This window comes from Ambystoma mexicanum, chromosome 7p (genome assembly GCF_040938575.1).
Source record: "Ambystoma mexicanum isolate Mex_15411 chromosome 7p, UKY_AmexF1_1, whole genome shotgun sequence".
Classification (NCBI taxonomy): domain Eukaryota; kingdom Metazoa; phylum Chordata; class Amphibia; order Caudata; family Ambystomatidae; genus Ambystoma; species Ambystoma mexicanum.
The window spans coordinates 802,380,113-802,403,618 of record NC_090939.1 but is presented as its reverse complement, the minus strand read 5'-3'; the positions used below and the strand labels follow the sequence as shown (position 1 = coordinate 802,403,618).

Sequence of the window (23,506 nt, the reverse complement as noted above, 5' to 3'; positions counted from 1 at the left end):
CTGATTACATGTGTGCGGTGTTGGATCATGAACATCACACAACATGCACGATCGTCATCTTGCGTGATGGACGGCAGGAGCAGTAGTTTCAATTACAAGTGTTGTTCCAGGCGCTATGGTAACCGTCAGCTGTACTACATAAATATCTGGTGTTTTTGGTACCAGCAGGGGTGTCTTCTGTCAATTTCATTCCCCTTACACACCCAGATAACTCCTGTTCATATTACTCGCACTCATGCTCTGCAACCTCACACCATCCATAGCCTCTTTGTTTCTCATTCTCCACGTTGTGTTATGTTATTGAAACTTATAATGCGCACGTCAGCCAGAAGGTATCTTTCCACTAGGAAAACTGCAGTAAAGCATAAACAACCAGCTAAAAGTTACAATAACCAGGTCTTAACAAAACAGTGGAAAAGTGGATGTTTGAAGTATGTCTAAGGCTGACTGACATGGAGTTCCACAGTTTACTCGTGGCCACAGTGAAGGCACAAACCTCATCTCTGCTTTACTGAAATATCGGCACCAATATTCTTTTTTTTATTTTTTATATATTTTTTTTCTTAATTCTTATAATGTGCTGCATGCCCGTGGGCCTCAGGGCAGACAAAAACAAAGACAAGACAACAAAGAAAGCCAGTAGGAGCAGAAAGGAGGGGTCATAAAAGATTACTCCAAGGTAAAAAGATGAGTTTTTATGGCTTTTTTGAATAGGAGGTAGTTTTGGATCTGTCGTAGCCCGGCCGGCATGGCATTCCAGAGTAGAGGGCCCTGAATGTCAAGAGTGGTGCCACCAAATTTAGCAGTCTTAAATCTGGGGGAGCAAGGACTGTGGCAGAGGAGGAGCGAAGATGTCTTTCATTGCTCTTGATGTTAATGCATTCAGACAAGCAGATGGGGCTGCTGAAAGACAGGCATTTATGTGTTGTTGTAAGCATTTTGTGTGTAATACGATGTTTAACAGGAAGCCAATGAAGCTTCTTCCTGAAGATGGAGATGTGGGAGCGGCGAGATTGGTTGAATACAGTCCGCACAGCATTGTTCTGGGCCACTTGTAAGGATTGAATATTTGCGGCAGTAGTACCGGACAGTAGGCTGTTGCAATAGTCTAGTCTGGAATTTATCAACGCCGTAGACAAGAGTGCACAGTTTTCAGCTGTTATAAATGGGTGGATATAATTGATTCACTTATTGATCAGTCCGCAGCTGGACCTGGTGTTGGAGACATGCGGCTTCATAGATAATTTGTCGTCTAAGAAAAGTCCCAGGGTTTTTACCTTCCTCTGAACAGTAATGATGTTGTCTGCAATAGGGAAATATGCATAGTCGGTGTCTAGTTTGCTCTGGGTATTCTTGGAGGATACTATCATTAGTTTGGTTTTGTTGCTGTTTAAAGCAGGAGAGTTACAAGCCATCCAATCCTGGATGGTTTTGTAGATGTTATTGATGGCATCAACATCATTTCTGTACTGACCGCTAAGCTGGATGACGACCTGTGTATTGTCTGCGTGGTTAGTATACTGAACTCATTGCTTGTTTAAGAGGTCAAGAAGAGGTCGAATGTACAAATTAAAAAGTAATGGCGACAGGCAGGAGCCTTGTGGGACACCACATGTTTGAGAGATAGGAGTGGAGTGATGACTACCTACGCTAACCCTTACCATGCAAGGGCACAAGAAGCAATCCATTTTGATGCCATCGAGGAACAATTTGCAACCTCTCCGAGCCTTGTCACTAGTGATCTGTGATCAACCAGATCAAAAGCTGCAGAGAGGTCAAGTAACATCAGTAGTGCAGCTTAATTCTTGTCAGCAATGCCCACCAGGGTGGACTTAAGGTCGAGCATGGCTGTTTCAGTTCCATGAAGAGCCCTATATCCTGATTGTCGAGTGTCGAGCATCTTGTGCTCTTCAACATGAGCCTGGAGTTGTTTATATTCTAATTTGTCCAGTATCTTCAATATAAAAGTCATGTTTGTTATTGGTCTATAATTATCTTGGTTGGTAGGGTCACGATTTTCTTTTTTCAGCAAGGGTGTTATCCAGGCAGATTTGAGCACATCTGGTACCACACCTTAATCAAAAGATACATTTATCAATTTAGTGATCCAGGGAACCAGCAAGTCAGTCGATTCTTTGAAAATGTTAGTGGGACAGTTGTCACCAGGGCAGGAGGTAGCTTTAAGATCTTGTATAACTCTAAGCACTTCCTTTTCAGAATAATGGGAGGAGAATTGGGGTATTCCATCTTGAGTATTATTAGGATGTGTAATACTTTTTGTGGGTAGCGGTTGTGCTACATTGATAAGGGCTTTATGGATTTTTTCCTTGTGGGAGTCGATTTTGGAGAGGAAAGCATTGTGGATGTCTTGACACCATTTAAAGTCTTTAGTTATGTTATTGGAGGGTGGAGGCTAATCCTGAAAATCAGTTAAGATTTGAAACAGTTCACCGACATTAGATTGAGCGTTTAGGATTCTTTTATTGTAGTGTGTGGCTTTGGAAATAATGATACGTTTTTTGTATTCATGCGTGTCTTTTTTGTAGGCATCTAGTGTATTGTTGTTGGGATCCCATCTCCAGGATATTTCAAGAGCCCCTTTGGCTTGTCTGGCCCTAACAATATCATCTGAGAACCATGTGTTTTTAGTAGCCTCAGGCTTGATGGTTTTCATTTTCATGGGCGCGAGCTCATTCACAGCTTGCATGATAGTGTGAGTCAAGTGGTTAACTAAGGCAGAAGAGTCTGCTAAATTAGATATAGGTTGTAGCTGGGATGCTACTAGCGATGAGAATTTAGAAGATGTAATGTTTTTCAATTTACGAGTCAGTTTCCGCAAGCGCGGATAGGTGTTGAGTTTAGGTGGAGGACCTGGTAGTGAAAATTTTTCACCGTCAGGTGAATTATGTGGTAGCACATGACAATTGAAGCTGGATTTGCACATGAGTGCCACTCTGCCTCTTTTGCCTTGGGAGCGATCTGCTCTGAAGAGAGTATATTCATCTGGGGTTGAGAGGTTTGCTTGAGTAGGCAGGTTGGAGTTAAGCCATGTTTCAGTAATACCAAAGAAATCAGGGTTGCAATCATTGACATGGTCTGCAATTTCGACACCATGTTTATACAAAGAGCGAGTATTGAGCGAGGAAAGAGACAGTACTAACAGCGGCACAATGTTAGAAACGGTTTCACTATTCACGCGTGCGGTTTTGTCTAAGTACATGTTTGAAATGTGTGCCCACCTCTCACTTCGTCCACTGAGAGTGGGTGAGTGGAGGACTTACTTGTGTGTTAGTCCGGTGATCAATCTAGGCTTTCTGAGGGACACGGAAGCCTAGCAGGGAGTAGGAGCCAGCAAGCCGGCGGGCTGCGGTGATGACTGATGAAGACCGGCACGTCCCAGAAGCACCGGCGCTGAAGCGCCTGAACCTATTTATCCACTAGAGTTATGGGTAATGTATTTCACACACAACGTTCATAGCGTTCACTCGTGAGAGTTGTTGCTCTCCTAGCAACAAAACACACACAAAGCTTGCCAATGAAAGCAGGCACGAGCAATAAGGAGCATAAGGTTGCAGTGTTAATGTTTTCAAAGTTATCAGTTACTTTAAACAAATTTGCAATGAACAATTAGAAATGCGCTAGCTGCCTTGCAAAGAAAGAAAATGCCTAAAGTTACCTAGAAAGCAGTTGTTCTCAGAGCATAGAGACCTGGCAGGAACATACGAAGCAAACATCTCCTGGAGAAAGCTAGCACCCACTTCAACCACTCCAACCAGCATGATGAACCAGGCATAGTGACTTGAAGATGGTCCCTTTTGCCACGGGGAGCCAGTGAAAAGTTCTGAGGACTGGGCTGATGTGGGATCCATAAGGGATAGCTGTATCTACTGCAGCTGTTAAGTTCTGCAGCAGCTGGAGCCGATGAATAAGGCCCCTAGATTGTGCGAGATAGAGCGCATTACAATAGTCAAGTATACTAGTGACCAAAGAACAAACAACTATAGGATGACGATTAACTGAAAGAAAGGATTATTTGTAAAACATTCAGAGTAAAGTGACCAGCCTTACAGACAGTGCTCACCTGTGGAGCCATAGACAGGGAGGAGGAGAGATAGACTCCGAGACTTTTTACAACTGTCACTGGAACAGTGCCAAATGAAGGAGGCCAGAAGGAAGAAGACCAGAGAGCAATATCAAGATAAGAAGATGCAGAGGTAACCACAAGGACCTCAGTCTTGTCCCCATTCAGTTTGAGCCAGTTTTGGCTCATCCACAGCCTCACAGCGCCCAAGCAATCTTTCAGGCGGGACAGCGCACCAGACCGGTCATGATCTAAACCGACCAGCATCTGCGTGTTATCTGCGTAAGAGTAGCCTCTGAACCCATGGGAGCAGATGAGACCAACCAATGGTTGAAAATAGATATTAAATAATAGGGGGGACAAGTCTGAGCCCTGATGAATGCCACATGTCAAAAAAAAGGAAGCAGAACAGAAGGGAGGTAGAAAGAGAGATTGACCCCTATTTGTCAGGAAGGATGTAAACCAGTCCAGTATGGGACCGGTGAGGCCTGCCAAAGACAAGCGAGCAAGAAGTATGGCATGGTCAACAGTGTCAAACGCTGCTGACAAGTCAAGCAGGATTAAGGTCCAAATGCTGCCACCATCATCTAACCTGGCAAGATCGTCCTCTACCGATACTAGAACACTCGCAGAAGCAAGGACAGAACCCTGACTAAAAGGTGTCAGAAGAGGACTCAATAAAGGAAGAAAGAAGAAGAGGTAAGACTAAATATTATAGAAGCTTCATAGAAAAAGAAAGCAGAGAGTATGGGGGAAAATTGGACAGGTCAGATTTGTCCAGTGTGGGGGTTTTTAAAAGCAGGATCACCACAGCCTGCTTAAGCACATCAGGAATAAAACCGGACTGACAAGATGCATTAACAGCTTGAGTGATTAATGCCACAACACTTTACAACATATCTGCCTCCTCCCTTTTGCTGAACTATGGTCCACCAAACAGGACTGATGTGCACCCATGAGACCACAAAACATTCTTCCACAGGCACCCACCTCCAACTGTGTTTTTAGAATTGATTAACTGTTTTCCCATCCCCTTATCTTCCCTCATCTAATTGTCTATCCTCCAGCAGCCTACGGCCTGTATGACCCTGGCAGGGGCACAGTACACAACCACATGGATAAGACTAGACATCCTATCAGCTGTACAAAGATGTCAACATTCGAGTTGATAATCATGTAGCATGTCTAAATACTACAAATGTTAATCCTGTATTATGTTCTTATGTAATCAATGTATTTGACATGGTGCGGTCTCAATACCTCCCTACCACATATTCTTAGTAAGTATTTTCACCATTTACTAATTCCCTTCTTTCGGAAGAAGCTTACAACCCACCTTTTTCTTAAACCTTCCTCTTTTTACGGTTGCTCTCAACTTAACACCTGCAGCCAGATACAGTCTTTGTTTGGATTGCCTCCTCTGAGGAATAAGCACGCTACAAATAAACAAATCAGATCAAATCACTAATGTAAGTGCGCCCAAACCTGGGATTGCATTGTTGGCAATGTCAGCTCAGAGCGTTTTTTAGAAGCTTCTTTAACTAAATTCACCCTCCCATGAGCCTACTGAATCTACTTAACTCCTTGGCAATCCTTCTTTCAGTGCCAAACCGCCCCTCTGAGGGCTAAAGCTCAGTCAGTAAGAAGGTATTAACATAATAAAATGTACGTTCCCAAACATATACCAATATAAAATACCCATCAAAAAGAAAACACGTTGACCTTGTAAAAAGCCTTATATATTAACTTTATAAAAAATCAGTTACTTTGAATGTTTGCCCTTTTTCCATGTGGCAGCATTGAAAATGAAATCCAATTCATGCTATGGACAAAGCCAGTCATTTCATAACTTCTTCCTTGAATAATGCCTTATGCTACCAATTAACAATCGCTGGAATAACATAATACAGAGAACTAACATAAACACATTACAAAACAATGGAATGGAAAACAAACAGATCTTAGAAAGTTACAAACATCATGCCATTATCTACAGTACAGAACTGTTCATTGTAACTGAACTTTCTTAGATGTAGAAAATAATTTTCAACACGGCAGGCTGTAAAACAGGTGTTTTCCACATCAAGTATGGACGATCAGTGGTTCACATAGTATGGTCCAAACATTTACAAAACACTCTAAGTCTTGGGATGCAGTACTGAATGAAAGGCGACTGTAGTCTTATTGTGGCCTGTTCACAAATCACATGTCTCCAGTCCCCATACTATTGCACATATTGAATGGTAACATGGAAGGTCTGTGACCAGGGAAGGGCTCAGGTTTCATGGAACATCTGCTGGCATGTTGACAGCTGCAAACGCTTCCAACTTGTTCACAGAGTGTAAAGTGCAAATGAGCACCACACGCCCCTGGTCAGGGATTAACGTATTGGCATGAAAGTATATTAAATGCCCTGTAAAATGCTCAATGGCCATGCACCTCCAAGTAGAAATGAGTTATTTGACAAGGTCCATCTAGTCGGCTGAAGAGACCGCTACACATGATGGTCATCGAAAGCCTTTGCAGCGGTCAGGGAAGATTGTGTTTTCAATAACACATGGTATAACGATTGTGGGCATACATAGATCAACTTATTTTTAGCCTTTATTTTTTACATTCTTTTAATGGGGGATTTTGCCCAATATTCCCCATTAACATTCAATTCCGACTAATACATTTTCGTTATCAATGTTTTGAATCCCAGGTTGGTATACAAGGTGCATTGCAAACACAAACTCACATCATCTTATGCGAAAGGGAAACTCGGTGCAGGACACAGCTTGTGTAATACTGCTACCAGTACTATGAGACTCCAAATACAGTCTCGTTAGTGAAAGGCCAGTGATTTATCCTATACATCTGGTTTGTGGTCATTCCCATTCAATAATAGATAACTAAAATATATAATACAAATCCTCACATTTCAGGGATTTAGATACTCTACTAAAAATAGCTTTTTGGCAGCAATATTTACATATGCATGGCTATCTCACCATCTATATACATATGTATATACACATAATTTCACCTCTTCTAAAATGATTGATCGGTTATCATCAGTAGCAGCAGAAAATCAAATAATGTTCAACTTCTATTCATACTTTGTGCAGCTTACAGCATTTTGATTTAAATGAACTACAACAAATAAAAGTTAAAAAGCAGGATAACATTACAGACGCCCAGCAAATTAATTTCCCAAGTGTGGGCGAGGGACATCCGTTTGAATATCTTTTTTGTCTTTGAAACATCCTATATAATCTTTGTGCTAATTCTTATTCACGACTATTTACAATACAACACTATTCCTTAAAAATACTGGTATTACATCACATGTACTATTAGTTCTATGCACATTCCATTTCTGAAGAAAGACGTTTTGATACCTATAGGACTATTAAAATAGATTTTAACCAATTCATTTTAATTGTATGCATAATTATGGAAAATTAAATAGCCCAGTTTTTAGTTTGTGAAAGTCTTCTCGATATATACGATTTTGTCCAACTCAACAAACAAACCATGCACTTGCTGAAGATATAGTTAGTTGTCTTTCTGCATTTGGTATTTCCATGACTTCTCCCTGCAGAGATTGTGCAGTGCTTGACCTGCAGCCCAGCATCTCATTTTGTGCCTTACCTGTGGTGCCACAAAATTAGAAAAAAAAATACAATTACCCAGTAGCTAAGCCTCAGGGAGCTAACGAATGCTTTACGCTAGGGTATTTTCTGAACACCATTAGCCATCAAAGAATATCACCTCCATTGACACAATCTCCCTTTAGCTCATTTTGATGCATGGAACCTTTCATCACAAATATAGGTCAGTTAGGAAAACTTGTATTTTTAGAGGGTTTTGTAAGAAACATCCTTTAACATATTTTGGAGAGTAGATGGAAACTTCAGTTTGTCTATGTACAAGTAGTTCCAAAGTGTGATAGGGTAATAACCTAATGTTCAGAGATAACCTACCAGCAAAGTTACCATGACTTCTTAAGTACTCAAAAAGGTACAGCAACTAGAGATACCCCACACCAAAGTTTAACATTCAGTGTCTGCCAACAATGGCTTGTGCATGATATGCAAAGTGAAACATTATTGCATAAACAATGGGGCAGTCAATGGAGGAAACTTGAGTTTTATCCTGTTTGGGTGAAGCAAAGCGGCTTTACTTACTTCCAGCCACCCAATGAAAACATGATGTAGGATTTTAAGATAATTAGGGTACACTTCATAAAGAAACCTCTTTATGACTAGAAATTCTCTTCATCCCTTCAGCTCCGTCGTATTTTACACGAACATCAAGTGGTGTAAGATAAACGCAGCAGTGCAAGCACATCCTACAAATCCCACATACCTCGTCAAAATGCATTTCTTGACTATTCAGACCATCAAATTCCATAGAAAATGCTATTGTCTTTTCACTTTGGTGTTTGTGTGAACACTGTAGTGTGGTTTGTTTATTACCATAATTAGTACTGCTGCCAGAGCCAGCCCTGTGCCAAGGCTTGGCGGTCCACAGGGACTGAATTCCTGGGCAATTCCTGAAACAAGAGGGGCAATAATTCGCGCCACTGAATTCACGGTTTGTCCAAATCCTATGAGTGCACCACTCGCATGATTTCCACTGAGACTCAGCTCAAGGTCGACCAAGCAAGTTCTTCCGAGAGTCGTTGAAAAGGCCAAAAAGGTAGAGGATAAAACAACCAGCCAGAAAGAAGTGGTGAGTGAATACAGCAACATGAGGAAACATGTTAGAATGCTTGAATGCAGCAGCATTGTATAGGTGTTGTACAGGTAGAGTCTTGTTAATGGTCCCACTACAAAACCAGCAAGTGCAGCGAGGATGCCGCCATAACCGATGAGGTAACCGCTGACCTTAGGCTTTACTCCAAATCTTTCCTCGATTGCAAGAACAAAGTTGCTGTAATACAGCAATACTGCAAGTGCCAACAGCAAACGTGCCAAAAATAAATCCCAAAGCTCTGAACATGCTAACGTCATTATCTTTTTCAAGACGGATGTAACTTCAACCCACAGAGACAGGTAAGTTGCACAATGTACTGTTGCTCCATTAGCTACCAAATTTGTTTCTAGGTTCTGCTTTGTCTTTGATGACATTGTGGTGGGACTCCTTCGGACACTCTGTGTGTCATTTACGACAGAATCATACTCCGAAAGCAATAGCCACACAAGACCTGTAACAATGAAACAGACAGGTTAAAGAGCATGGAAAAACATGTACTCACATACCTAGAAATACACTGCATCTAGGCTCCTGGGACATCCACCGCCTCTGGTGGCAGTTTGAGAAACCAGATTGCATCCCAACACCCAGAATATTCTCTCTAGAAAACCACTTGCATTTCTGTTTGATTATTTTCTGTTCTCTCACTATACTAATGATGTTGAAAAAAGTCTACAGAGTTGGTCTGGTTGGTGGGCTATCTAAAGGAACGTCTGTACAATTTGATGCACCAAAGTTACTACGGTGTGAAATATACGCTTATTTCTTTAATCCAGTCCATTATCTTACTTTTTATGTGAATAACGCACCCAAAGGAGAAGCAGATATTATAACGTAAAAGCCAGCATAACCTATTGCTCAGAGTAGTCTGACCAAACTGAGAAAAACCTCTGGACCTGGTCTCTAACAGACTGTCCCTCATTAGGAGTGTGGCAGTCATGGAAAAAACAGGTTGCATTTCAAAATACCACCTTTTCACCACCTGCTATATTATTGCAAATGGTGTAGTTGCCACATGTGGTATTCCATATGACTCGCCATCACATTGTAAGGGAAAATTAACGAAAACAAAGTGATCAGAAAGGTCTTTCTTAAAGAGCGAGAGAGCTGTTACTCACAAAAGTGTACTATACTACTTCCTCTTGGATTGAGCATTTTATTTTCTGTTGTGTTAAAAAAAGATCATGTATAGTTGCAGACATACATTTATTTATCAGTGATGATCTCTCGCTTTTTTGCGTTTGTCGTTGGTAAAACTCACCCACAGTATTGTGTCTACCCAATGCTCATAAACTGATTCTATAGGTTGTAAGGGTCAGGTATTGCGCCTGACAGTTGAAATAAAGTGAATTTGGTTTGTAATTTTATTAGAAATGTGGTTTCCAAAATACACAATGTAACAATAATTTAATGTGTCAACACAATTTTCTTGAAGATGTAATCTCATAAATGTGTTTGTAATATCAACATTCTCTTTATATCAGTTAGCCCTCTAGATGTATTTCACCATACTTTTATATGTGAATCATCAGGAAGTTCTATATTCAATTGTTTTTTTTAGAATTTTTTAACTGAAAAAAAAGGGTGGAAGAAAATGGAAAGACATTACTAGTCCAAAATGATGCACAATTGTGTTAAGTTTACCAAAATAGATTTGATATATTCTCAAGACCGTTTCCTAAATTATCCTATGTTCTGTTACTTTAGAATATATTTTTCTCTAAAAGTTACGGGAGACTTTGGAACACCATTCCGCGTGGTTCTGGCTTTTGAAAATAGTGGACATTGTTTATACATGCAGAGATTGTCATCGTATTCACGTTCCATTGTGATCATTCCATCTGTTAAAGTGTGTAGGTCATATTCATTAAACTCTGACTATTGTCATGTTTAATGGCAACAACAATGTTTGTTGTCCCAGATGGTCGTAACTTAACATTTAAAAATTCTCAGTTCTAATCTTTTTATGGTTGGGTTTAGCTATTAGAAATCCTCACAATATATTCAGAACAAATTTCATAATTGTAGGTTGGTATATTGTACTAAGATTATAATCATATCTATGAATTGTGCTGTCAAAAGAAAAAAAAGTTTCTTTTAGATACTAACAGTTAGGGAGAATTCTTATAAATGGCTGATTTCCCTTACCTAAAGAGTCCCCCAGCAACTTTGCTGGATTTCTAGGATTTATTTTTTTCACCTGGTAAGAGTGTGAGCCTTTTTCCCACTCTTACATATGTTTTGCTATATGTATTTTTACTGTTTGTGTGATCTTGGGCGCTGGAGACTCACCTACTCCATGTGCACCACTGTTTGTGTGTGTTACACAGCACCTTCAGCGCAGTGACACAGGGTTGTCTATGAGACTTCCCACTGACTCCATTTTGCAAAAACATGTAAAGTTGCCATTAACTTATATAGACACTTTAAACCACAGACCCCCGTACACCCCATCTTACATGGAGTATTGGAAAGGGTTAACTCTTATCCCTTTTTGTCTGTGCCTCTTGGAGCATTGTTTCGCTCCCTTAACATTAAGACTTGGCTGGTGGCAGTGGTAACTACCCTAACTTTCCTATATATAGATTATGTATTTATATTACATAAACGTGATATTGTTTTAGGTTATTATAGTAGCCTCGAACATAAACCAGCTTGACCAAATACATTTTATTTTGGCTCCGGCTGGGTTTTTTCGCCATGTCTTTTTGTTAAAGTCTTTCTCGTGTTTTACTCTGCGCGCCAAACCGGGGATGATTCCTTTGTTAGCTGTCTTTTCACAGGCTTCTGCACAGAAGCCCTCCTTAAGGCGCCTGATAGTCTAGAGGGGCAGGATGTGAGGGATCTTTGGACCCCTGCCATAGGTTGCCTTAGCAACCCAAGTCGCACTCTTGCCTGATTGGCTAAGGGGACTGGCCTTGCCAGGCCAGCCACCCTGCTGTGTGATTGACAGCCAGGCTGTATGAATGGGGGAACACTGCATAAAAAAGCAGGTCTCTGGGACTGGAACGGCAGAGTCGCCACTGGAACGAAAAAACCAATGAGGAACTGGAAGAAGGGGACCCCTACCATGACTGATCTGCCCGGTTTAGCCCTGTTGCAGGTCTGAATCTCCAAATCCGACGACAGAGAAGATCCTTCAGGAAACTTCTTCCTTTGAGCTGGTGGGACCAACCAGTTTGCCCAAACTGCAAGTCAGGACCCCTCCTCTGGTCGAATTCACTGTACAGAGCTACAGTGGGCCGGATAGCCAGGAAGGTCGGACCCTGCTTGGGTTTTAAGAAGCGCACCTTTTATTTGTTGATTTGCTCTGCTGCTGGTTTCTTCCATGGGCGGCGCAGGACCCTCCAGTCTTCCTACTTTGTGTCAGTCCGACAGACGCTTCAGGAACTGTGAGTCTGCAGGAACCACCAGGAACGTCCGCCTCAGCTACAGCTCCCTCTCCGTTTTAAGGTGCTGTGCAAATCCGGTTGTCCGTTTTGGTCAGCTGCAGTGAAAGTGTTTGAAATCTTTCTACAATCCGAGGGCTTGTCCTTCTCTCCTCTTTGAGCTAACTTTTCTACCAACCAACCTTGGGCCTCATTACGACCCAGGCGGTAAGTTACCGCCTGGGTCGTACCTTTACCACCATGGCGTAAACTATGTTTACGCCATGGTGGTTGGCGGACTTACCGCCCCATTCCGAGGTGAGTGGGGCGGTAAGTCCCCATTAACCCATTTACCCTTCCCCATTCCCATTTTTGCCCCATAGGGCATAATGGGAGTGGGGAAGGCGTTAATTACGCCACCGTAAATTACGGTGGCGTAATTAACAACAAGGTCCCTTAGCGCCATGGATTTTAACACCTGCTAAAAGCAGGTGTTAAAACCTCCAGGGCGCTCAGGGACCTCGGAATCAGGCGGTAAGGGTCGGCGCTGTTTACGCCGCCGTAAACCCCTTACCGCCTGGGTCCTAATGAGGCCCCTTGTCTGGAATCTGTGCCACAAACGTTACCGCAAACTACCCTGAACTGTGTGATCTTGAACAAAAGACTTTTGTCCTATTGATTTTGGCCCTAAACCTTTTCTATCTGATCTCCTCACTGTAGTCTCTCTTGTTCCATTGCCCTGATTACTTAACTGTTGGTTTTGCCCAATTTCTAATAACTTTGTCTTTCGCTCCCTTTTAAATTGCTGGAGTGCCATTTTGCTCCCACTTCATTTGTGAGCTTAACTTGTCTGGAATTTAAGGGAAATGGTGTGTGTATTTATGATTGTGATTTTTGACTTGCTTAGAAAGGTGAACTGTTATACAACTGATAAGTAAATACATATATATGTTCTTTTACTTAGAAACCTTGAGTCAGTGTTTGCCTGAATCATAGTAATTGCGGTCCTTTGTGTAACTATTTGTACTGCTCACTTACTCTTGAGATAAGTCTGGCTGCTCCGCTACTGCTACCACTATAACTGTGGTGTACAGGCTTGTACCGATGGTGAAATTGTACTGTCAGTTGTAGTCTTAATTGTGTGTAGTGTTCCCAAAGGGTACTGCATATAATTCTACCTAACACTAACCATAGTGTTTGGTGCCCTAATTCAGCATGATTACAAAGATGCATTCATGTGCAGTTTGTTCACAATCTATTTGTGACTTCAATATACATTATTTTTTTTTTTTTTATTTTATTTGATTTAGCTGAATTCAATCAACTTTTCAAATTTACATATTTATACAAGGTTAATAAAATAGAATATTACAAATAAATACAAGATTCATTATTTAGTGCAAAATTCACATTGGTACAAAATATAAAAAAGACATACGAGCAGTTTAAAATTACATATATGCGTTGAGTTTCAAATAATCACATGTTCATATAAAATCTTCTCGATGCGAACCCATAATGATTCATTCTCCCATATTATGGCAAAATAGAATTAAATACATTGCATAAAATTCAGTCATACCAGTTTAGAGATGTATTTCTGTTTGTAAAATAGTTTCTAAGAAGTGTACCATTGATTTCATGATTGAGAATCTAGGACTGTTTACTAGAATACTCCATATCTCCTCTTCATCTCGGTCCAAATGCAGATTTATGAGTTCAGTAAATTGTTTTGATCGTAAAGATTTTAAGTGAGGACATGTCACTATCAGATGTTGCAGTGTTTCTATAATGGTGACAGATTCACAATAACGACAATAATTCTGTTCAACATCTATCATTTTTCGTCTCACCAGAACTTCCCTTGTTGGCCATAAATTCAGTCTTACACGTAAGAACTGGTTCCTAATTTTAGCCGAAGGACACTTCCGAAGATAGCTAGTCATTTGCCCTAGACAGTTAGAGCGAAAGATGTTTGTATTAAAATCTCTGTACCTTGCACAATTTTCGTAGTTATGAGTCCACGCCCATCGGTAGTATCTTGTTTTGGCTCTAGCTGGGTTCTCTATTAGATTCTGTAGAGAGATGTCGGCTTCCAGTAGAGTGTTCAAAACTAAATTTCGCCATTTATCGGGAAAGTACTGATTTGAAGAGATTAGATAGCTAGCAACTGTACTTAGTATGTTATTATTAGACACTCCAAGCAGGCATTTGCGGAAAAAAACACACATGCTCCATTTGACTCTGCTGTTTATTGATTTAATACCCAGTTCGAGTCGAAGGAGCGGCATAGGGACGCAATTTGGCAAATGGAGCACTTTTCTCCAAAAGGTCGCCTCTATTTTATTCCACATCTGATCATTGGTATATAATTTGGATTCAGCACCGTATGTAAGTATAGGACATACTTTTTGCTCATAAAATAACAATAGATGATTTAAAGAAAATTTACCATACTTAAACTAAAATTTTTGCCTGAGATATAAGAGATATAAGTTTGGTTTGTAGTTTTTTTGAGTAAAATTGATCATTCGCACTGTTTTGAATGAAAATACCCAGGTACTTATATTCTAAAACTGTGTCCATCGGTTTTTGCTGCAAGTACCATGCAGAGTTTTGTAATTTGCGTTTCCCCAGGGGCCTACAGATCATAATTTGCGATTTCTCAGTATTTATCGATAGATGATTCTCCAGAGCATATTTGGACAGCGCAGATAGCAAATTCTGTAAACCCAGAGGAGTTTGAGAAATTAGCACTAGATCGTCAGCGTAAAGTAACCACGGGATGCGCTGTCCACCTATCTCAGGTGCATCTGAGAGTGTTTGAAGAAAAGAGTTACCCATATCAAGAATAAACAAATTAAATAGAAACGATGCCAAGATGCAACCTTGTTTTAGTCCAAGCGAAGTGACAAAAGCTGCAGAAAGACCCCTTACCGCCTGGGTCCTAATGAGGCCCCTTGTCTGGAATCTGTGCCACAAACGTTACCGCAAACTACCCTGAACTGTGTGATCTTGAACAAAAGACTTTTGTCCTATTGATTTTGGCCCTAAACCTTTTCTATCTGATCTCCTCACTGTAGTCTCTCTTGTTCCATTGCCCTGATTACTTAACTGTTGGTTTTGCCCAATTTCTAATAACTTTGTCTTTCGCTCCCTTTTAAATTGCTGGAGTGCCATTTTGCTCCCACTTCATTTGTGAGCTTAACTTGTCTGGAATTTAAGGGAAATGGTGTGTGTATTTATGATTGTGATTTTTGACTTGCTTAGAAAGGTGAACTGTTATACAACTGATAAGTAAATACATATATATGTTCTTTTACTTAGAAACCTTGAGTCAGTGTTTGCCTGAATCATAGTAATTGCGGTCCTTTGTGTAACTATTTGTACTGCTCACTTACTCTTGAGATAAGTCTGGCTGCTCCGCTACTGCTACCACTATAACTGTGGTGTACAGGCTTGTACCGATGGTGAAATTGTACTGTCAGTTGTAGTCTTAATTGTGTGTAGTGTTCCCAAAGGGTACTGCATATAATTCTACCTAACACTAACCATAGTGTTTGGTGCCCTAATTCAGCATGATTACAAAGATGCATTCATGTGCAGTTTGTTCACAATCTATTTGTGACTTCAATATACATTATTGTAAAATTATATTTCTATCTACAGGTTCCGCTAACAAAAATGTCTAGCCAAATTAGATGTTATGATTCAACAGAAATTACATAAATACATGAACCATCAATATGGCCACAATCTGTATGTTGCTTCAATAAACAATATTACGAATTACTGTATACAAACCGAAAAAAAATGTTTTCCTAGTTCTTATATAGCATTAGAGGTGGATATAGAATTAATTGCCCTGATTTAAACAAGTCTGGCATGTGTCCATGATTTCTATCCATTTAGCCTCCTTCTGGTGTACTCTAAGGTCGCGCTTGCCACCCCTAGATGGTGGGTTCACCATCTCGAAACTCATAACTTTTTAGAATGAAGGTCGATGAATTTGGGTATTCCAAGTTGTAATGGAGTGCCATCGGGTATCTGCAATCTTTATTCTTGATGGCTCTTAATTGTTCCATTATCCATATTCTAAGTGGTCGTAGAGTGCTACCAACGTACAATTTACCACACTGGCAGAGAACACCATACATAACAAATTTGGCATTGCAGTTGATGAGTTGATCCATTTGTTGCTATGTTCCATTTGCTAGTTCAATCCTATCTTTGCCATTTAATTTTTGTGGACAGATTTCCCAATGATTGCAGTGTGTTTTTTCCATATTCTTTGGTGTCCGGAAACGTGGACTTATCTGATTTTTAATTGTGTTTGCTTATGACAAAAAGGATGCCCGTTTAAAGTGCACATTGTGACTAAATGCGTGGTCCCAACAATAATTTCATAAAATGAAGATGAATTATGAATTGCAATCATTTCCAAGGGCTGATTTGATACTTTACAGAAATTACTAGAATTTGAACACTTCAACTATTGCCCGAATCAAGTTTAAAAACATGTAGAAAAGACAAGGCCCAAAATGTTGGAGTGCAGTCATATGTGGTGTCCTGGGACCCAAGTACAAAGCACAAAGTACAGAGAATGTAAATTGCACTTCTGTTGCTTAGAACATTGTATATAACTTCAGTGAGTATATGTGCATGTGTTTCATTTGAATCAAAATAATGTGAAATATAGAGTACAACCAAAGCCTCATTTAAAGTTCTATTTTGACTGACATGCATGTATTTTACTCTGAATCCCACTGTATGTAATTCGAAATGAACATGCCTAGGAATATTGATAATTAAGATGGGTAACTTGACACTGTTAGATAGTTCCTTCCCAAGGACTAGCCTCAGTTCAGGTATGCATTCACAAGATATAAGCACAGATAGAACGGTTCTGGGTTGTTTGCCATGGCAGAATTGTTCAAGGCGGAATTGACTGTAGTGTATTTCGCCACAAGTACAATTTTACCATGGTCAAACTCAACCAATCTATGTCCCCAACCCCGCTAATAATTCCCCCCCACTTTCTCGTCTGCTGCCTCACCTGACCCTGCAGCGTCAGGTCCGTCCCTCCATCACGGGTCAGATTCGATGCTGCAAGCTCCCCTTTTCTTTTGTTTTTTTTTTCTTCCCCGCCTCCAATCTTCAGGAAGTGGGGGACACCCCTGCAACCCTCCCAAGGCTAATAATACCAAACAAAGGGCGCGGGGGACACCCCCGCAACCCTACTCCCAGTGTTCTGTATTTTTTACCCAACTTTTGAATCGAATCGATTGAATGGTACAGGCCGAAATTGGTCAAATGGACCATTCGATCAATTGGAGTGCATCAAATCGGGTAATACTGATAGAAGAATTGATCTATTGTTTTGAAAGGGACAGCCCAATGAACAATTGCCAGATTTTGGCTAATGGGCTTGGCTTCTGGGCTTTAAAGAGACCGGTCATCTTTTGTCAAAATATCAGCCTCATAACAATACATTCGCTAAATCCATGCAGCAGTTTATCTGATCTTACGAGAGGCCAAAGGAATTATGCCTGCACGTATATTGATATCATGAAAAAGGAGTATACAGAAGATGCATCAACGGTGCTCTCTATAGGATGAAATCAGCATTTCTTCACTCCCAAACTGAATAGAAAATACATGTTACCTTTTAAAACCCCAAACTTTAATTATTAACAAACCCATATCTTGCGTGATGCAAAGTTTGAGCAACACAAAACAACTTGCATTTCATAGCTAAAAATTATATATACCAATTCATGCAAGAATTCACATAGGGAGTCATGTAAAGATTAGTAGATTAAGATTAAATCCTCCAGTGTTTATCACAGCAAACGCTGACTCATGTGATCGTGCGCACCTATCTACAGAACCTGATAATACTAATTTTATAAATCTCAAATGTTCACATCCAACGTTTAGGTGTTGAATCATCTGGATCATAGTGTATTCATTACACACTATCAGACTATCGTCTAAGAATATGCCCCCTTCTAAATTCAGCTGCATCTACAAAGCCAAGAACCCAGCCAGGACACACAGGTACATATAACTACATGCTTCTGGAAGATAGCCGAAGGCGTGGCCACCCTCCCACACGCATCTGCTAGCATACACTACTTTAAGACACATTTCACAACACCTCTGCCATAAGAATGCAGCTATCTCCCATGACAGAAATTCAGTCTAGCTGGGCACTGTCTCCTGCACTCACATACCCTCCAGATTACCTCACATTACCCATCCACATACCAGCTCAAAATGGTTAGCTAGCAGAACCTGTCCACCTCTACCTACCTCCGTATTGGCAAAAAATGCAAACAAGCATTCTAAAATCTTCTGACAAATTCCCCATACCTTGGACTTTGGCCACCCAGGGCGTTCACCTACAGCGCTTTGTAGCCATACCAATGGGAAAAGGTGCTAAACAAATGACAATTACATTACATTATATTACAAGAGATATCAGGCATTAAAGCAGTTGGGGGCGGCCTAGCCATAAATTAGATATTTGAGCAACAGAAAGGAAGAAAGAGAATTTGTTCTATACAATGCATTGTGCAAAGTGTTAAAACCTCTGAAGTCCCTTTTTGTTGAATGCACAGGCAGACTTTTGTATTGTGAAAGGGCAGTGGGTTTTTAACAAAGTACCTATCACTGGAGAATAACACATATCCAGCCCACAGGCACAAGAAACGCTGTCATGCATAAATAGAGTTGCAGTTGCACACATATACCGTTTGAAAGCAGCTTCCAGATGCTCATTGGAAGTTACACGGGCATGTTCAGAGAAAGCTGTATGTCCATTTTCTGAGAAGACTACCCACACTTGTTTAGAGCAGAGTACAAAAATCCTTGGGCATCTTATTCTTAAGAGTTCAATCCTGTAGGAACCAGTGGAAGCAGGCCATTCTCTACATTTAAATGACACTCATACAGGGGAGCAAGGTAGAATGTACATTATGGGATACATTACTCACTGTAATCATATTTATAATGCTTGTATCTGCTAAGATTCACATGCTATGCATAGGCCGACTAGCTGCAGAGTATTACAGTTGTTTTCGAAACTCGAAAAGGGTTGTCAACCGGGCGTGCCCGTAATACTATCCCTAGTGTGACGTTCACTGTGCCCATGATGCTTCACGCATCAAGGTCCCTCAGATTGATTTGTTTCTGACATGAGGTTGCATGAAGTGTAGTGCGAGTACAGGTGTAGTAAAGCAGATTATGTATCAGCTATAGCCCAGAAAACATCTATGCACCTTCTATCCAAGGGGAGGAAGGGTGGGAACATGTGAATCTAAGCAGATGCAAGCATTAAATACGATTACCTGAGTAGTGTATCCCTTTGGAGGCTTGTATCTGCTTAGATCACATGCTATGCATAGATTAGCGAGCAGTGTTTGGAGAAGTTAAGGTGTTGTGAGAAGGTACAGCGGCAAATAGATGTTTTGCACCGCTTTTCCCACCTGGGAATCTGCTTTAGACTGTGTGTCAATGCAGTAGTGCTGAGTAAAATTGTGGATGGAGCTCCATGTAGCTGCTTTGCAAATGGCGTCCATTGGGATGTTAGCAATAAAGGACAAGGTAGCTCGAGTGAGCTCTTGGTGTGAAAGGCAGTGTTTTATTTGACAGAGAGTAGCAGAGCTGTATGCATCCGACTATTCATCTGGAGATGGTGTTCTTGGAAACACAGTCTCCTTCCCTGTCTGGAGCTGTGGAGACAAACAGTTGGTCTGTTTTCCTTTGCGTTCCTTACATCAAGTGTATGGAGATTTTTTCTCAGCTGAGCTTGATGGATTTTAGAAGAAAGCTGATAGTTTGATGGCCTGATTGACATGAAACTTTGAAATGAACTTAGGTGATAAACCTAGGGTGCGTTCTTAATACCAATTTGTCTTTGTGGATAACAAAGAAAGGGTCTTCCACTGGCGAGGCTTGCAATTCACCGACTCTCCTTATGGAGATGATAGCCACCAGAAAAGCCTTTTTATAAGTGAGGTGTTTAAGGCTGGACTTTTGCATAGGCTCAAAGGGGTGTCACATGAGTTATGCAAGTACTAAATTTAAGACCCACCCTGGTGGCGGGTTTGAAATGGGGGAGTTGGATTCTCTTTACTCCCTCCATGAAAGCCTTAATGACTGGGATTTTCCACCAAGAAACTTTACTCTGAGAAGTGATGTAAGTGGATTGAACTATTAGGTGAACCTTGACTGAGTTAAGTACTAGCCCTGATTGTAGTAAGTGAAGCATATAATGAGTAATGTGAGATGGAGTACATGCTATTGGGCTTATTTGTTTTGTCTGGCACCACAAAACAAATATTTTCCACTTGTTAAAGTAACAGTGTCTAGTGTTAGGTTTACGTGCCTCCTTGTGGATCTTCATATATCTTTGAGGTAGATTTAAATGGCCAAATCTATGACTTCAGGAGCCAAGCTGCCAAGTTCATAGACTGAGGTTGACGGTGCAATGTTGTTCCCCCGTGTTGTGTGAGCATGTTGACGGGGTAGGGGAGTTTTATCGGGTCGCACATCGCCAGTTTGCGCAGATGTGGATAACAAGGCTGTCTTGCCCACAAAGGAGCAACTAGGATTCATGTCACTTGTTCTTGGTGCATTTTGTTAACAACATTGCTCATCAGCAGAGTTGGACGAAAAGCATAGGCAAATTTCCCTGAGCAGTTGTTCTACAGGGTGTTCCCCTTGGAGTCTTGTTGGGGGAACCGGGATGTGAAGTCTGGGCATTTTTTGTTTTGTCTTGTTGCAAACAAGTCTAGAGGGGGTGCCTCACTGTGTGAAGATGCAGTCTACAATATCTTTGTTGAGTTGCCAGTCGTGCTCTTCTGGCAGAGGATCTCTGCTACTGAGTCTGCTAGAGAATTGTGTTCCCCTCAACATGTTGTGATGTTAGGAACATGCCCCAGTTGAGTGCCCACTTCCATATTTTTTGTGCTATACTGGACAGGTGTGAAGAGAGTGTGCCCCCCTGCTTGTGTATGCAAATCATAGCAGTGGTGCAGTCTGTCAGTATTTGCACTGACTAATCTGTCTGGTGTCCTTGGAGGGCTTGTTATGCCTTGAGCACTGCTAGACGTTCCAGAAGGTTGATGTGATTCTGGGCTCTGATCTGAGTCCACAGACCATGCGCTGTGAGATGAAGGTAATGGGCCCCTTACCCAGCGAGTGATGCGCCTGTTGTGATGACCGATTGTATCGCCAGGTTCTCCTTTGTCCACCAGCGTAGAGCTTGCACTAGGGTTGGCAAAATGACAACAAGATCGTCCCATTGACCGCTTGCCTGAGACCACTGTTTCGCCAACCAATCCTGCATTGGGCGCATGAGCAATCGTGCATGTGGGACCAGGTAAATGCATGATGCCATCATCCCGAGGAGGCGCATTGCTTTGCGTACAGCTATCTGGTGACCGGCTAGATACAGAGGTATTTTCAACGGTATGTTTTGTACTCTTTCGTTTGACGGAAAGACTAGACCCTCTTCGATTTTTATGACAGCTCCGGGGAACTGTTTGGTCTTGTTTGATACAAGGCTTGACTTTTTCTGGTTGATGTAGAAACCCAATTGAAAAAGTAGATTGATTGTTCTTTGTGTAGTTTGCTTGCAGATTTGGGGGTTCTCCCCTGTGATTAGCCAGTCGTCTAGGTAAGGGTACACTGGGACCGACTTCCTGCGTAGATGCGCTGCCACCATCTCCAGTACCTTGGTGAATACCCTTGGAGTGGAGGCTATGTCGAAGGTTACCACTTTGAATTGGTAGTGCTGGTTGACTATTTTGAAAACATAAGAATCTTCTGTGTGCTGGGATCATTGAAATATGAAAGTATGCATCTTTCATATCCAAGGTTGCCATGTAGTCCAACCGCTTTAGCAGTGCAATTACTTCCTGTAGCATTGTCATGAAGAAATTCTGTGGCTTAACATAGGTGTTTGCAGGGTGCAGGTCTAAGACAGGGTGCATCTTGAGGTCTTTTTTTTGGCACAAGGAAGTACATTTAATAAATACCCTTCTTTACCTGGTTCGCTGGGACGATTCCTACAGCGTCTTTTAAGAGCAGTGCTGTCACCTCTTCCAACAGGATAGGTTATTCTTCCTTGGTGGGTGGTTGGTTGGTTGCTGCATCAGTTCCATGCAATAACTGCTCGTTACGGTTGAAAGTACCTACTTGTCCAAAGTGATTCCATTTCATACGTGGAAAGTATGAAATGTGGCCTCCTACTGGAGTAGCATGGGAGGGAACCTGTAGCAGGTGGTCATTGCTTGAGAGGTGTTGAGCCGCCTCTGAAGGAGGAGGATCTACCCCTACTGCGAGACCTTCTTTGGCCTCTTTGAAATCCCTGTTAGAGTACTGTCCCTGTGATGAACCCCAGGACGAGCTTTGACCCTGGTTGTTACCAGATGCACGTTGAGAGTTTTGCTCTCTAAAACAGCAAAAATGATAGCCCCTCTTTGTCCGGAGGGTTTAATTGTGAGCTGCCCCAATGATTTTAGGGTGTCATATTCTTTTTATGCGCTCTTTAGAGCACCTTCCACCGCTTTGCCAAACACGTTGGGCACTATGGGCATATTAAGAAGGGTAGCCTGAATCTCAAGATTGAAGCCAGACTGGAGTAGCCGAGAGTTATAGGTACTTCAGCAACTACCCACTGAGAGTCATCCAAAGTTGCCTTTCTGGCCAGTCTAGTCTGCTCATGCTTCCTTTTACTGGGAAGCCTGTGGATGCTTGATACAACTACAAGAGCTTTTAAGTCATTCCCCAACAGGACTCTCCCAGGCACCTCATTTTGTACACTGACAGGTATTGTTACAGTCATATTGTTGCACTGGATGAGAGCTGGTAGTATTGGAACCTTCTGGACAGGGCCTCAAGCAAGCTTAGTGGGGCCTTTGGGTGCCTCATCCTCAGGTTTGAAAGAGGTTTCATCCACCACTGTAATGCTGGCCCCGGTGTGTCTAATGGCAGGGGTCTCCTGACCACTTACAAGTACACTGTCCTTGTAATATTATTTTGTTTTATCTGAAATAAGAGTTATACAAATCTACATTCTGCTGTTCCCACAGACCTAGGGACACTAAAGAAACACTGGCTGAGACTCCAATGGGGTCATCAGCCAATAGATGAAAGTTTTCACTTGCCATATGAACTTCTCCCTCAGGGATGCAGGCTAAAGAGGCAGTGTGGCCCCCAGAAGGTTTACCCTTCCATCTGGGATCTCCTTTCACATGGTCAGTTGACCCACAAGCATAACATTTACCAAATGTTTTCTGAAATG

General features: G+C 41.4%; 1 protein-coding gene across 1 annotated transcript in view; it reads right to left on the bottom strand.

Moving 5' to 3' along the window:
• Positions 1-5,804: 5,804 nt before the first annotated feature.
• Positions 5,805-23,506, bottom strand: part of MFSD9 (major facilitator superfamily domain containing 9) — a 203,706-nt gene continuing 186,004 nt past the window's right edge. The window contains exon 6 of the mRNA XM_069636926.1: positions 5,805-9,275. Within this exon, the coding sequence (XP_069493027.1) occupies positions 8,488-9,275 (788 nt within the window). The 3' untranslated portion in view covers positions 5,805-8,487. The remainder of the gene's footprint in view (positions 9,276-23,506) is intronic.